General features: G+C 56.5%; 1 protein-coding gene across 1 annotated transcript; it reads left to right on the top strand.

The window, feature by feature from the left end:
• The first annotated feature begins 407 nt into the window (after window positions 1-407).
• Window positions 408-6,784, top strand: LOC144955566 (nuclear receptor coactivator 5-like). Its single transcript, XM_078885744.1, has 5 exons — window positions 408-558; window positions 1,923-1,978; window positions 3,052-3,202; window positions 3,783-3,982; window positions 6,426-6,784. Exons 3-5 carry the CDS (start codon window positions 3,084-3,086, stop codon window positions 6,659-6,661), a joined length of 555 nt encoding a protein of 184 aa, XP_078741870.1. The 5' UTR covers window positions 408-558; window positions 1,923-1,978; window positions 3,052-3,083; the 3' UTR covers window positions 6,662-6,784.
• Window positions 6,785-15,942: the final 9,158 nt, after the last annotated feature.

The raw sequence follows: 15,942 nt of genomic DNA on the forward strand, positions 1-15,942 counted from the left end.
TGAGTGTAGTGTGGTGGTGGTGGTGTTGTGAGTGTAGTGATGGTGTTGTTGTGAGTGTGGCGGTGGTGGTGAGTGTAGTGTAGCGGTGGTGGTGTCGTGGTGGTGTTGTGAGTGTAGTGGTGGTGTTGTTGTGAGTGTGGCGGTGGTGGTGAGTGTAGTGTTGTGGTGGCGGTGTCGTGAGTGTAGTGTGGTGGTGGTGGTGGTGGTGTTGTGAATGTGGTGAGTGTAGTGGTGGTGGTGGTGGTGTCGTGAGTGTAGTGTGGTGGTGGTGGTGGTGTTGTGAATGTGGTGAGTGTAGTGGTGGTGGTGGCGGTGTCGTGAGTGTAGTGTGGTGGTGGTGGTGTTGTGAATGTGGTGAGTGTAGTGTGGTGGTGGTGGTGTCGTGAGTGTAGTGTGGTGGTGGCGGTGTCGTGAGTGTAGTGTGGTGGTTGCGGTGGTGGTGGTGGCAGTGGTTGTGCTGTCACGAGTGTGGTTGACGCTAACCTCACCACCGCTGTTGTTGTTGTCCAGCCCTCTGCAACTCCAGGACGCCGTCCGAGATCGCTCGCCAATCCGCAGGTAACCCGCCACTCGCCACGTTGCCAACTCTCTCACCCGCGGCAAAGACCGATACACGCCACGCCTAGCCGAGCAACCACCACCACCACCACCACCGTCTTCCGGTCTAGCCACCAGCCAGAGATTGAGTTGGCCGCGTCAGCATGGAGGGGGAAACCGGAGGACCCGGAGACAAAATCCGCGTGACCACGGAGAGAGGGAGGGAGGGAGAGAGGGAGGGAGGGAGGGAGGGGGAGAGGGAGGGAGAGGGAGGGAGAGAGAGAGGAGAGAGAGAGGGAGAGAGAGAGGGAGAGAGAGAGGGAGGGAGGGAGGCAGAGGGAGGGAGGAGGGAGGGAGGGAGGAGGAGGGAGGGAGGAGAGGGAGGGAGGAGAGGGAGGGAGGGAGGGAGGGAGGGAGGGAGGAGGGAGGGAGAGGGAGGAGGGAGGGAGGAGAGGGAGAGGAGGGAGGGAGGAGGGAGGGAGGGAGAGGGAGGGAGGAGAGAGGGAGGGAGGGAGAGAGGGAGGAGGGAGAGGGAGGGAGGGAGAGGGAGGGAGGGAGGGAGGAGGGAGAGAGGGAGGAGAGGAGGGAGAGAGGGAGGGAGAGAGGGAGGGAGGGAGAGGGAGGGAGGGAGAGGGAGGGAGAGAGGGAGGGAGGAGGAGGAGGGAGGGAGGGAGGGAGGAGGGAGGAGAGGGAGGGAGGGAGGGAGGGAGGGAGGGAGGGAGGGAGGGAGAGACGCAGACTCCAAATGTAGAACAGATGGCGTCGTCAGGGTTGGGATCGAACCCACGACCTCCTGCGTACCGGGTGAGGTAGTCAACATCTCCTAGCCACCGTGATGATGATGATGATGAGAGAGAGACTCCAAATGTAGAGCAGCAGCAGCAGGCGTGGTCAAGGGTCGGGATTGAACCCACGACCTCCTGCGTACCGGGCGAGGTAGTCAACATCTCCTAGCCACCGTGATGATGATGAGAGAGAGACGCAGACTCCAAATCTACAACAGCAGAGGCGTGGTCAAGGGTCGGGATCGAACCCACGACCTCCTGCGTGCCAGACGAGGTAGTCAACATCTCCTAGCCACCGTGACGATGATGATGATGATGAGAGACTCCAAATCTACAGCAGCAGCAGCAAGCATCGTAAGGAGTCGGGATCGAACCCACGACCTCCTGCGTGCTGGGTGAGGTAGTCAACATCTCCTAGCCACCGTGATGATGATGATGATGAGAGAGAGACTCCAAATGTAGAGCAGCAGGCGTGGTCAAGGGTCGGGATCGAACCCTCGGCCTCCTGCGTACCAGGCGAGGTAGTCAACATCTCCTGGCCACCGTGATGATGATGATGATGATCTTTACCCCCCTGCGTTTGTCGCCCTTCGTGTTCAGGCCGGACACAACCGTGAATCTGCAGCATCCCTCAGTGCCCGTGCACAAGAAGAAAGGTCGGTAGCCCGGGGTCTGTGCCCTTTCATGTGTCTCTGTGTGTCTCTGTGTGTCTCTGTGTGTCTCCGAGTGTCTCTGTGGGTCTCTGTGGGTCTCTGAGTGTCTCTGTGGGTCTCTGTGTCTCTGTGTGTCTCTGTGTGTCTCTGTGGGTCTCTGTGGGTCTCTGTGTGTCTCTGTGGGTCTCTGTGGGTCTCTGTGGGTCTCTGAGTGTCTCTGTGGGTCTCTGTGTCTCTGTGTGTCTCTGTGTGTCTCTGTGGGTCTCTGTGGGTCTCTGTGGGTCTCTGTGTGTCTCTGTGGGTCTCTGTGGGTCTCTGTGATTCTCTGTGGGTCTCTGTGTGTCTCTGTGGGTCTCTGTGGGTCTCTGTGTGTCTCTGTGGGTCTCTGTGGGTCTCTGTGGGTCTCTGAGTGTCTCTGTGGGTCTCTGTGTCTCTGTGTGTCTCTGTGTGTCTCTGTGTGTCTCTGTGGGTCTCTGTGGGTCTCTGTGTGTCTCTGTGGGTCTCTGTGGGTCTCTGTGATTCTCTGTGGGTCTCTGTGTGTCTCTTTGCGTCTCTGTGCATCTCTGTGTGTTTCTGTGTGTCTCTGTGTGTCTCTGTGGGTCTCTGTGGGTTTCTGTGGGTCTCTATGTGTCTCTCTGTGTCTTTGTGGGTCTCTATGTGTCTCTCTGTGTCTCTGTGTGTCTCTGTGTGTCTCTGTGGGTTTCTGTGGGTGTCTGTGGGTCTCTGTGTGTCTCTGTGTGTCTCTGTGTGTCCCAGTGTATCCCTGTGTGTCTCTGTGTGTCTCTGTGTATCTGTGTGTATTTCTGTATCTCTCTGTGTGTCTCTCTATCTTTGTGTATCTGTGTGTATCTCTGTATCTCTCTGTGTCTCTCTCTGTGTCTCTGTGTATCTGTGTGTATCTCTGTATCTCTCTGTGTCTCTCTCTGTGTCTCTGTGTATCTCTGTATCTCTGTGTATCTCTCTGTGTCTCTCTGTGTCTCTTTGTGTCTCTCTGTGTCTCTATGTGTCGCTCAGCGGAGTCCCTCGCCCAGCGAGACCAACTCGTCCGTCGTTCCGCCCCCCCCCCCTTTCTTCAGCAGCAGCGGCGGGCGGCGGCCAGTCGGGCCGCATGGACTCTGAGCGTCTGCGGGAGGAGCTGTACCTGCGCTACTACGCCATGCTCAAGAAGCAGGCGCGCGACACGCGAGTCGTCGACTGCATCGTCATCGCCAGCAACCGCTCCATCGCGTGAGAGACGCTCCGCACCGGGGCTGGGCTGGGCTGGGCTGGGCTGGGCGGGGGGGGCTGGGGCGCTACGCCCCGCACGCACCGGGCAAACGCCGGGCACACCGCGCGGTGCCGATCGCCGGCCTGGGGTGGACAGACAATTCGGAGAGCGAGCGAGAGCGCGGTTTTTTTTTGCGTGCTAATTTTTAGTAATTTTTTATTCTTTTTTAGTCTAAATTTTTTAGCAATTTTTTAGCTAATTTTTAGTTATTTATTAGGTATTTTTTTGCAAATTTTCGCTAATTTTTAGCAATTTTTTTAGCAAATTTTTAGTTATTTATTAGGTATTTTTTTTTTATTTTTTTGCACATTTTTAGAATTGTTTTGCTTTTACATTTTTTAGTTTTGCCGGTTTTTTTCCCGCCGGATCGGCCCAGAAACCCCCCCCACCCCCTCCCCCCCCCCTTCCCCCCCCCCTCCCCCCCCGCCGGACGATCCCCCGCCAAACTTCTAACGTCGTCGCTTAACCGCCGACGGCTTCAAAACTCAAACTGAAATCGAAACGCAAACGACCGTGCGGTCCCACCCCTCCTCCCGACAGGGACTACGCGGAGAGCGTGGGCCACAAGGTGCGCAACCGGGGCCTCTACGTGGACCTCATGTTCCTGGTGTCGGAGGCGTCGCTGCCCTCGGCGCTGGAAGAGGCGACCCGCTCGGGATCGGCGTACGCCGTCGTCGTCAGCATCCAGCACCAGCTGCACCGCTCGTGCACGCTCAACATACTGCAGGGCACGCCCGAGGGTGACCATGATGATGACGATGATGATGACGATGATGATGACGACGCTACTGCCACCCGCCACCGTCACCACCACCGCAACCACCACCACCACCACCGTCACCACCACCGTCACCACCACCACTCGTGCACGCTCAACATACTGCAGGGCACGCCCGAGGGTGACCATGATGATGATGACGACGACGCTACTGCCACCGCCTTCGCCAACGTCACCATCGTCACCACCACCGTCACCGCCGCCATTGCCACCACCGCCACCACCGACGCGACCACCACCACCGCAACCGCAACCACCACCGCAACCACCACCACCGTCATAGCCAACGCCACCACTACCGCCACCACCATCACCACCGCCACTACCACCATCACCACCACCACGACCGCCACCACTGCCACCTTCGCCACCACCACCACCACCACCACTGCCACCACCATTATCACCACCGCCGCCACCACCACCGTAGCCATCACCACCGCCACTACCACCGTCACCACCGCCACCACCGTCACCACCTCCACCGCCGCCAACGTCACCACGACCGCCACCACCACCACCACCTTCGCCAAAGTCACCATCGTCACCACCACCGCCGCCACCACCGCCACCACCACAGTCACCCCACCACAGCCACCGCCGCCGCCACCACCACCACCGCCGCCACCACCGCCACCACCACAGTCACCCCACCACAGCCACCGCCGCCGCCACCACCACCACCGCCGCCACCACCGCCACCACCACAGTCACCCCACCACAGCCACCGCCGCCGCCACCACCACCACCGCCGCCACCACCGCCACCACCACAGTCACCCCACCACAGCCACCGCCGCCGCCACCACCACCACCGCCGCCGCCACCACCACCACCAACGTCGCCACCCGCCACCACCACTCTGAGACTGAGCACTTGCACTCACACGCACTCACACGCACTCACACTTACACACGTGCACACCCCACCCACACCACCCCCCCAACCCACCTACCCAACCACGACCCACACCACCTCCCCACACCACCCCCCCACCCACCCAACCACCCACACACCCACCCACCCACACCACACCCCCCCACACCACCCACCCACACCACTCCCCCACCCACCCACACCACCCACCACACCACCACCCCCCCCCCCCACCCACCCACCCAACCATCCACCAACACCACCCCCCACACCACCCCCCCACCCCCCCCACACCACCCACACCACCCACACCACACACCCAACCACCCACACCACCCACACCACCCCCCCCCACCCAACCACCCACACCACCTCCCCAACCACCCACACCCACCCACACCACCCCCCCCACACCACCCCCCCACCCACCCACCCACACCACTCCCCCACCCACCCACACCACCCACTCACACCACCCCCCCACACCACCCCCACCCAACCACCCACACCACCCCCCCCCACCCACCCACCCAACCATCCACCAACACCACCCCCCACACCACCCCCCCACACACCCAACCACACACACCACCCCCCACCCCCCCACACCACCCACACCACCCCCCCACCCACCCACACCACCCCCCCCACCCACCCACCCATACCACCTCCCCAACCACCCACACATCCACCCACCTAATCACCACCCACACCACCCACTCACACCACCCCACGACCCACACCACCCCCCCCCCCACCACCCACTCACACCACCCCACCACCCACACCACCCCCCACACAACCCCCCCACCCCACCCCCCACCATCCACCCACCTAACCACCACCCACACCACCCCCCCACCCACCCAACCACCCACACCACCCCTCCACCCACCTAACCACAACACACTACCCCCCCACACACCACCCCCCCTACACCACTCCCCCCCACCCCCCACACCACATCCCCCACCATCCACCCACCTAACCACCACCCACACCACCCCCCTACCCACCCCCCCCACCCCACCCCCCACCATCCACCCACCCACACCACCCACACCACCCCACCCCCCCCCCACCCCACCCCCCACCATCCACCCACCCACACCACCCACACCACCCCCCCACACACCCACCTACACCACCCACCCACACCACACCCCCAACCCACCCAACCACTACCCACACCATCCACCCACCTAACCACCACCCACACCACCCCCCCACCCACCCAACCACCCACACCACCCCCCCCACCCACCCACACCACCCACACCACCCCCCCCACACACCCACCCCACCCCCCACCATCCACCCACCTAACCACCACCCACACCACCCCCCCACACCACCCAACCACCCACACCACCCCCCCACACACCCACCTACACCACCCACCCACACCACCCCCCCAACCCACCCAACCACTACCCACACCATCCACCCACCTAACCACCACCCCCCCCCCCCTACACCACCTCCCCCCACCCCCCCCCCACCCACCCCTCCCCCCCCACCACCCCCCAGAGCACCGCAACATGCCCCTGCTGGACGCTCTCCGTCTGCTGCAGCGCCACTTTGAGTCGACGCGAGGCCTGGAGCGCGAGCGCCAAGACTCGGAGCTGCCGATTCGCGCCGCCGAGATGGCCAACGTCGCCATCCGGGGCGACCCGCCCGGGTTGCCGCCGGCACCGGCGGCGGCGTCGTCGGCGTCGGCGAGGAGTGGCGGGTGGCGGCGGCGGTGGCGGTACCGGTACCGGTAACCCGCCGCACGTTCAGCCGCTGTTGGAGCTGCTGGTGGACGGGAAGCAGCTGGCGCCTGCCGAGCTGGAGCTGCTGCTGGACTACGTGCGGGACCGGCGCGATTCGGCGCTGAGGGAGCTGTGCGACCGGCGCGGTGACGGAGGTGGGGTGGGGGGGAGGGGGTGGGGGGTGGGTGGGTGGGTGTGGGGGGTTGTGGGGTGGTGGGGTGGTGGGGGGGTGGGTGGTGGGGGGTGTGGGTGGTGGGTGTGGGTGGTGGGGTGTGGGGGGGTGGGTGGTGGGGGGTGTGGGTGTGATGGTGTGGGGGTGGGTGGGTGTGGGGGGGGTTGTGGGGTGGTGTGGGGGGGGGTGGGTGTGGGGGGGGTGTGGGTGGTGGGTGTGGGTGGTGGGTGTGGGGGGTGGGGGGTGTGATGGTGTGGGGGTGGGTGGGTGTGGGGGGGTGGGGGGTGTGGGTGTGATGGTGTGGGGGTGGGTGGGTGTGGGGGGGTGGGTGGGGCGTGGGGGGGTTGTGGGGGTGGGGGGGGTGTGGGTGGGTGGGTGGGGTGTGGGGGGGTTGTGGGGGGGGTATCGGAATATGAGGGGTACAGGGTTAGGGGGGTAGGGGTTGGTTTGTATAGGGTATGAGGTTAGGTTTGTATAGGGTTGGTTTGTGTAGGGTAGGGTTGGTTTGTATAGGGTATGAGGTTAGGTTTGTATAGGGTTGGTTTGTGTAGGGTAGGGTTGGTTTGTATAGAGTAGGTTTGTATAGGGTAGGGGTTGGTTTGTATAGGGTATGAGGTTAGGTTTGTATAGGGTTGGTTTGTATAGGGTATAAGGTTAGGTTTGTATAGGGTATAAGGTTAGGTTTGTATAGGGTATGAGGTTAGGTTTGTATAGGGTTGGGTTGTATAGGGTTGGGTTGTATAGGATAAGGGGTTAGTTTGTATACTAACTCCTCCCATCCCGTGGCCCCTCCCCTCGCCCCGCCCCCTGCCCCCCCCCCTGGCCCCTCCCCTCGCCCCCCCCTGGCCCCTCCCCTCGCCCCTCCCCTGGCCCCTCCCCTCGCCCCCCCCCTGGCCCCCCCCCTCGCCCCCCCCCCCCCAGCCTTCTCCTACGAGACCGCCAAGCCTGCGATGGGCGACGAGTCGACGTCACGGCTCTACTACCGCTCTTCGTCGCCTCCACCCGTAGCTGTCTCCAAGCACCACCAGCACAACCAGCAGCACAACCAGCAGCACCACCAGCACAACCAGCACCACCACCAGCACAACCAGCAGCAGCAGCCCTCACCGTCGTCCCCCTCATCGTCCGCGCTGCGCTACTCCCTCGACGGACCCAGCGGCGACGGAGGAGGCCGTGCCGGGCTGGGTCTGTCCATGGGAGGTCACGCAGGAGGTCACGGGGGAGGTCACGGAGGTCACGGGGGGGGTCACGGCGGAGGATTGCTGGGACACCAGCCCGGGTTGGGTAGCGACTTTGGCAGCCCGCCCATGCGGCGGGCACTTGGCGGTGGAGGTTCTCAGTTTCGCTACTGAGGCTGCCACCACCACCACCACCGCCACTACCACTACCACCACCCACACCACCGCCACCACCGCCACCCACACCGCTACTACCACCACCACTACCACCACCACCACCACCACCCACACCGCCACCACCGCCCCCACCACCACCGACACCGCCCCCACCACCACACCGCTACCCACACCGCCACTACTACCACCACACCACCACCACTACCACCACCACCCCCACCACCACCCACACCGCCACCACCACCACCGCCCCCACCACCCCCACCACCCACACCGCCACTACCACCACCACCCCCGGCACCACCCCCACCACCACCCACACCGCCACCACCCACCGCCCCTATTACCACCCACACCACCACCACCGCCACTACCACCACTGCCACTACCATCACCACCGCCACTACCACCACCCCCGGCACCACCCCCACCACCACCCACACCACCACCACCGCCCCCACCACCCACACCGCCACTACCACCCCCTCACCCTGTCCCACCCCCAGGAGGTCGCGACGGAGGGTGCGGTGGGGGGGTAGGGTCTGGCGTCGCTAGCCTACGGACACAACCGGCCTGGGTTCGAGTCCTGCGCTCGGGAGCGAGCGAGCGGAGATTTTCGTGTTCTTTTACCCCGTGGTTGTGGGGAGCGAGAGAGAGAGTGAGTGGAGTTTGTAGGACAGGGGGAGATCACACAAACTCCACTCACTCGCTGTGTAGGATGGTGTGAGATCATACAAACTCTAATCGCTGTGTAGTACAGGGGGAGATCACACAAACTCCACTCACTCGCTGTGTAGGATGGTGTGAGATCATACAAACTCTAATCACTGTGTAGGACGGGGAGATCATACAAACTCCACTCACTCGCTGTGTAGGATGGTGTGAGATCATACAAACTCTAATCACTGTGTAGGACAGGGGGAGATCATACAAACTCTACTCACTCGCTCTGTAGGATGGTGGGAGATCATACAAACTCCACTCACTCGCTCTGTAGGACAGGGGGAGATCACACAAACTCCACTCACTCTCTAGAACAGGGGGAGATCATACAAACTCCACTCACTCTGTAGGACAGGGGGAGATCACACAAACTCCACTCACTCACTCTGTAGGACAGGGGGAGATCACACAAACTCCACTCACTCACTCTGTAGGACAGGGGGAGATCACACAAACTCCACTCACTCTCTAGAACAGGGGGAGATCATACAAACTCCACTCACTCTGTAGGACAGGGGGAGATCACACAAACTCCACTCACTCGCTGTGTAGGACAGGGGGAGATCACACAAACTCCACTCACTCTGTAGAACAGGGGGAGATCACACAAACTCCACTCACTCGCTGTGTAGGACAGGGGGAGATCATACAAACTCCACTCACTCACTCTGTAGGATGGTGGGAGATCACACAAACTCCACTCACTCTGTAGAACAGGGGGAGATCACACAAACTCCACTCACTCGCTGTGTAGGACAGGGGGAGATCATACAAACTCCACTCACTCACTCTGTAGGATGGTGGGAGATCACACAAACTCCACTCACTCTCTAGAACAGGGGGAGATCACACAAACTCCACTCACTCGCTGTGTAGGACAGGGGGAGATCATACAAACTCCACTCACTCACTCTGTAGGATGGTGGGAGATCACACAAACTCCACTCACTCTCTAGAACAGGGGGAGATCACACAAACTCCACTCACTCACTCTGTAGAAACGGGGGAAATCATACAAACTCCACTCACTCGCTCTGTAGAACAGGGGAAGATCACACAAACTCCACTCACTCTCTAGAACAGGGGGAGATCATACAAACTCCACTCACTCTGTAGGACAGGGGGAGATCACACAAACTCCACTCACTCACTCTGTAGAAACGGGGGAAATCATACAAACTCCACTCACTCGCTCTGTAGGACAGGGGGAGATCACACAAACTCCACTCACTCACTCTGTAGAAACGGGGGAAATCATACAAACTCCACTCACTCGCTCTGTAGGACAGGGGGAGATCACACAAACTCCACTCACTCTCTAGAACAGGGGGAGATCACACAAACTCCACTCACTCTGTAGGACAGGGGGAGATCATACAAACTCCACTTACTCTGTAGGACAGGGGGAGATCACACAAACTCCACTTACTCTGTAGGACAGGGGGAGATCACACAAACTCCACTTACTCACTCTGTAGGACAGGGGGAGATCATACAAACTCCACTCACTCACTCTGTAGAACAGGGGGAGATCATACAAACTCCACTCACTCACTCTGTAGAACAGGGGGAGATCATACAAACTCCACTTACTCACTCTGTAGGACAGGGGGAGATCACACAAACTCCACTCACTCTGTAGGACAGGGGGAGATCACACAAACTCCACTCACTCTCTAGAACAGGGGGAGATCATACAAACTCCACTCACTCTGTAGGACAGGGGGAGATCACACAAACTCCACTCACTCTGTAGGACAGAGGGAGATCACACAAACTCCACTCACTCACTCTGTAGAAACGGGGGAAATCATACAAACTCCACTCACTCGCTCTCTAGAACAGGGGGAGATCACACAAACTCCACTCACTCTCTAGAACAGGGGGAGATCATACAAACTCCACTCACTCTGTAGGACAGGGGGAGATCACACAAACTCCACTCACTCACTCTGTAGAAACGGGGGAAATCATACAAACTCCACTCACTCGCTCTGTAGGACAGGGGGAGATCACACAAACTCCACTCACTCTCTAGAACAGGGGGAGATCACACAAACTCCACTCACTCTGTAGGACAGGGGGAGATCATACAAACTCCACTTACTCACTCTGTAGGACAGGGGGAAATCATACAAACTCCACTCACTCGCTCTGTAGGACAGGGGGAGATCACACAAACTCCACTCACTCTCTAGAACAGGGGGAGATCACACAAACTCCACTCACTCTGTAGGACAGGGGGAGATCATACAAACTCCACTTACTCACTCTCTAGAACAGGGGGAGATCACACAAACTCCACTCACTCTGTAGGACAGGGGGAGATCACACAAACTCCACTTACTCTGTAGGACAGGGGGAGATCACACAAACTCCACTCACTCTCTAGAACAGGGGGAGATCATACAAACTCCACTCACTCTGTAGGACAGGGGGAGATCACACAAACTCCACTCACTCTGTAGGACAGGGGGAGATCACACAAACTCCACTCACTCACTCTGTAGAAACGGGGGAAATCATACAAACTCCACTCACTCGCTCTCTAGAACAGGGGGAGATCACACAAACTCCACTCACTCTCTAGAACAGGGGGAGATCACACAAACTCCACTCGCTCTGTAGGACAGGGGGAGATCATACAAACTCCACTTACTCACTCTGTAGGACAGGGGGAGATCATACAAACTCCACTCACTCTGTAGGACAGGGGGAGATCATACAAACTCCACTTACTCACTCTGTAGGACAGGGGGAGATCACACAAACTCCACTCACTCTGTAGGACAGGGGGAGATCATACAAACTCCACTTACTCACTCTGTAGGACAGGGGGAGATCATACAAACTCCACTCACTCACTCTGTAGGACAGGGGGAGATCATACAAACTCCACTTACTCACTCTGTAGGACAGGGGGAGATCACACAAACTCCACTCACTCTGTAGGACAGGGGGAGATCATACAAACTCCACTCGCTCACTCTGTAGAAACGGGGAAAATCACACAAACTCCACTCACTCGCTCCGCAGGATAAATGCTGAACCAGAACCACCACCGCCCCCCACCACCGACCCCCAACTTTACTCTCCACTATCCCCCACCACTGCCCCCCACCACTGCCCCCCACCACTGCCCCCCACCACCACGTTTACCAGAGTTTGTGCGATCACCACAAGTTGTCGTGCGTGCGTGCGTACGTGGTTCACCCAGCGATTCCTTGGCAAAAAGGCTACGGTTATCCACGATGTGTTTAAACACATCTTAATGTCAACCGCCCCCCCCGTGTTATACTCTGTGTTTCTTTCGGTAAAGTCACTCAGCTCGAAAAGTAATTTTCTTTTTAAATCTTTTATATTGAGTTAGCTCGCTCGCTCGCTCGCTCGCTTAGGACCGTGCAAATCTTTCGGTCGTTTTTTTAACCCACTTCCCGTGATCCAATCGAGCCGACACATTTTGCACGCAGACTCGTTGTGCGTGACAATGAATTTTCGTGAAAAAAAAATTCCTAAATTTTACACTGTTTAGGGGGAAAATTTTTAAGTATTTAATTACCAATTGGTTAATGCTGGCACACAATCATCTGACCCATAGGTGGCAGCAATCTCAAGCCAGAGGACGAGAGGACTCTAGCCGCCACGCATATAAAGGATTTAGAGTGAAAAACTTTGTTTTTACTGGTTATACTTGTTACCGTTGTCACGATTGAGGACTCCCGTATCTGGCTCGGTTCTGGCTCGGGTCTGGCTCGGTTCTGGCTCGGTTCTGGCTCGGTTCTGGCTCGGGTCTGGCTCGGTTCTGGCTCGGTTTTGGCTCGGGTCTGGCTCGGTTCTGGCTCGGGTCTCTCTGTAGTGGTGGGGGGGGGGGGTAGTGGTGGTTTTGGTTTTGCGTTCTGCAGAGCGAGTAGCGAGTAGATAGAAAAACAACAATGTGATTTTGTAATGTTGTTATTTTTCTACCTACGCGAGTTGACCGAAAGACCCAGAGAGGAGTGTGGATCCCTGCGGTCACGAAATGCTCAAGTCGAGATTTCACCTCCCGTGTTGTTGACGGCAGTGGCGGTACGAGCGCACGTGCGCATTTTTTATATTTCACAACTTTAAGAACTATTTGTGGTTCTTTTCGGTAAAGTCATCGCGTAGAAGGGAAATAATAAAATAATAAAAATTTAACATAATAAAATACAATTCTTGGTTCTTTCGGTAAAGTCATCGCGTAGAAGGGAAATAATAAAATAATAAAAATAAAACATAATAAAATACAATTCTCACGACGTTCCGGCCACAACGCAAGCAGCCGTCCGAAAGAACCAAGAAGATGAATCCCTGCAGTCACGAAAGCTTTAAATCGAAAAATAAAATAAAAACGAATGAAAATAAATCGATTAAATCACGACGTTTCGGAGGCAACACAAGCTTCCATCATCAGGTGTACAAAGGGCACGGCAAAAAAAAATAAGAAACTTGTGTTGCCTCCGAAATGTCGTGATTTAATTGATTTATTTTCATTTATTATTATTTTATTTTCTTGGTTCTTTCGGTAAAGTCACGTAGAAGGGAAATAATAAAATAATAAAAATTTAACATAATAAAATACAATTCTCACGACGTTTCGGCCACAACGCAAGCAGCCGTCCTCAGGTGAAGAAACAGGTCTGTCGGAAAGGCAGCGTCTGAAAACATTCATGAAAACATTCAGACGCTGTCTCCCCGACAGACCTGTTCTTCACCTGAGGACGGCTGCTTGCGTTGTGGCCGAAACGTCGTGAGAATTGTATTTTATTATGTTTCATTTTTATTATTTTATTATTTCCCTTTGTGAGAATTGTATTTTATTATGTTTCATTTTTATTATTTTATTATTTCCCTTTGTGAGAATTGTATTTTATTATGTTTCATTTTTATTATTTTATTATTTCCCTTTGTGAGAATTGTATTTTATTATGTTTCATTTTTATTATTTTATTATTTCCCTTCTACGTGTTGACTTTACCGAAAGAACCAAGAAGATGAATCCCTGCAGTCACGAAAGAAGCTTTAAATCGAAATGTAACTTTTAAGAACCACCACAAAAACGCGTCCCATGATGCAGCTGTTGCTCCCAATCTAGGCCTCGGCAAGGTAAGGTAATTTACTTACCCCTTTTTACCGGGTAAAAGGGTCAAGGTAAAGGTGCCGACATGCTCCAAGGGGTAGGGTAAAGGGTAGGGTAAAGGGTAGGGTAAAGGCAGAGGTCGCAACCGGGTACCCGATACCCGTACCCTACCCGATACCCGGCTACCCGTACCCGGCCGGGTACGGGTGCCCGTTTGGGACCCTGGTGCGGCCGGGTACGGGTAGGCCGTGAGTCACATGGTGAGTCACCGTTTGTCACTCATTTCCCAACGTCTTGTCTCTTCTCACAATTCAAGTTCCTAGAATCAACCCACCCGCGCCTGCAACATGGCTTCATCCCAGAGGTCGCAATCGGGTACCCGATACCCGTACCCTACCCGATACCCGGCCGGGTACGGGTAGGGTACGGCCGGGTACGGGTACCCGTTTGCGACCCTGGTGCGGCCGGGTACGGGTATGGAATCAAAACCCGTTTGCGACCTCTGGGTAAAGGTGAGCTCGTTGCTTTATATTGGTAGAAACCACCTGGTTCCACCAGCCCACACGGGATTATTGTGTCCGTCCGTCGTGCATCCAAAAATGGGAGGGGGGAGGGGCTGGGTGGGGAGGGTGGCGAGGGGCTGGGTGGGGAGGGGCTGGGTGCGGAGGAGCTGGGTGGGGAGGGGCTGGGTGGGGAGGGGCTGGGTGGGGAGGGTGGGGAGGGGCTGGGTGGCAGGGGTGGGGCTGGGTGGGGAGGGACTGGGTGGAGAGGGAGGGGCTGGGTGGGGAGGGTGGCGAGGGGCTGGGTGGGGAGGGGCTGGGTGGCAGGGGTGGGGCTGGGTGGGGAGGGGCTGGGTGGAGAGGGTGGGGCTGGGTGGGAAGGGTGGCGATGGGTGGGGAGGGGCTGGTCACCCCGTGGTGCCCTTATAAAACTCAACGTTTCACCTAGTCACGCCGGCTTGTGCCCGCCCTCACAGTCGGGCATATTTGCGGAATACACCACCACGCCGTTGACCCTGCAGGCCATTGACCGAGCATCCCGACGTTCCTACCAGCTCCCTCCGCAGGAATGTGTTTACCTTTTGCCATACCGAGGCATAACCCGAGCTCTAGGAAGTGATGTCTTGACCTAAAGCTTTCGTAACTGCAGGAATTAACATTCTTTAATAAGTAATGGGACTTATTTTCTTATCGGTAAAGTCACGGTTCGAAAAATAGCATTACAAAATCATGTTATGTTTCTATTCATACTATTTGGGTCTTTAGGTAAAGTCACGTAGAATGGAAATAAAAAAATAATAACAATAAAATAATTCTCACGACGTTTCGGCCACAACGCAAGCAGCCGTCCTCAGGTGGAGAACAGGTCGTGAGAATTACTTAATTGTTTTATTTCTATTATTTTATTATTTCCCTTCTACGTGTGATGACTTTACCGAAAGAACCAAGAAGATGAATCCCTGCTGCAGTCACGAAAGCTTTAAATCGAAATCTTTAGGTAAAGTAACTTAGATAGAAACATAATATTATTTTTAAATCCTTTATATTAAGTTCGCTTGCTTAGGACCGTGCAAAATCTTTCGGTCGTTTTTTAACCCACTTCCCGTGATCCAATCGAGCTGACATTTTCCACACAGACTCGTTGTGCGTGACAATTAATGTTCGTGACATTTTTTTTCTCCAAAATTTTACACTTTTTAGGACAAAAATATTATATGTAATTACCAATTGCTTAATGGTGCAATGTAATCATCTGACCCATAGGTGGTAGCCATCTCAAGCCAGAGGACGAGAGGACTCTATCCGCCACGCATATAAAGGATTTATAGTGAAAAACTTTGTTTTTACTGGTTATACTTATTAAAGTTCGCCTTCTAGCGTTCTCCGATGCGACACTGCGAGTTTGACTGGGCCATCGGGGCGAGGCTGTAGGGCAATTGGTTTCG

This window comes from Lampetra fluviatilis, unplaced genomic scaffold (genome assembly GCF_964198595.1).
Source record: "Lampetra fluviatilis unplaced genomic scaffold, kcLamFluv1.1 SCAFFOLD_1143, whole genome shotgun sequence".
Taxonomy (NCBI): domain Eukaryota; kingdom Metazoa; phylum Chordata; class Hyperoartia; order Petromyzontiformes; family Petromyzontidae; genus Lampetra; species Lampetra fluviatilis.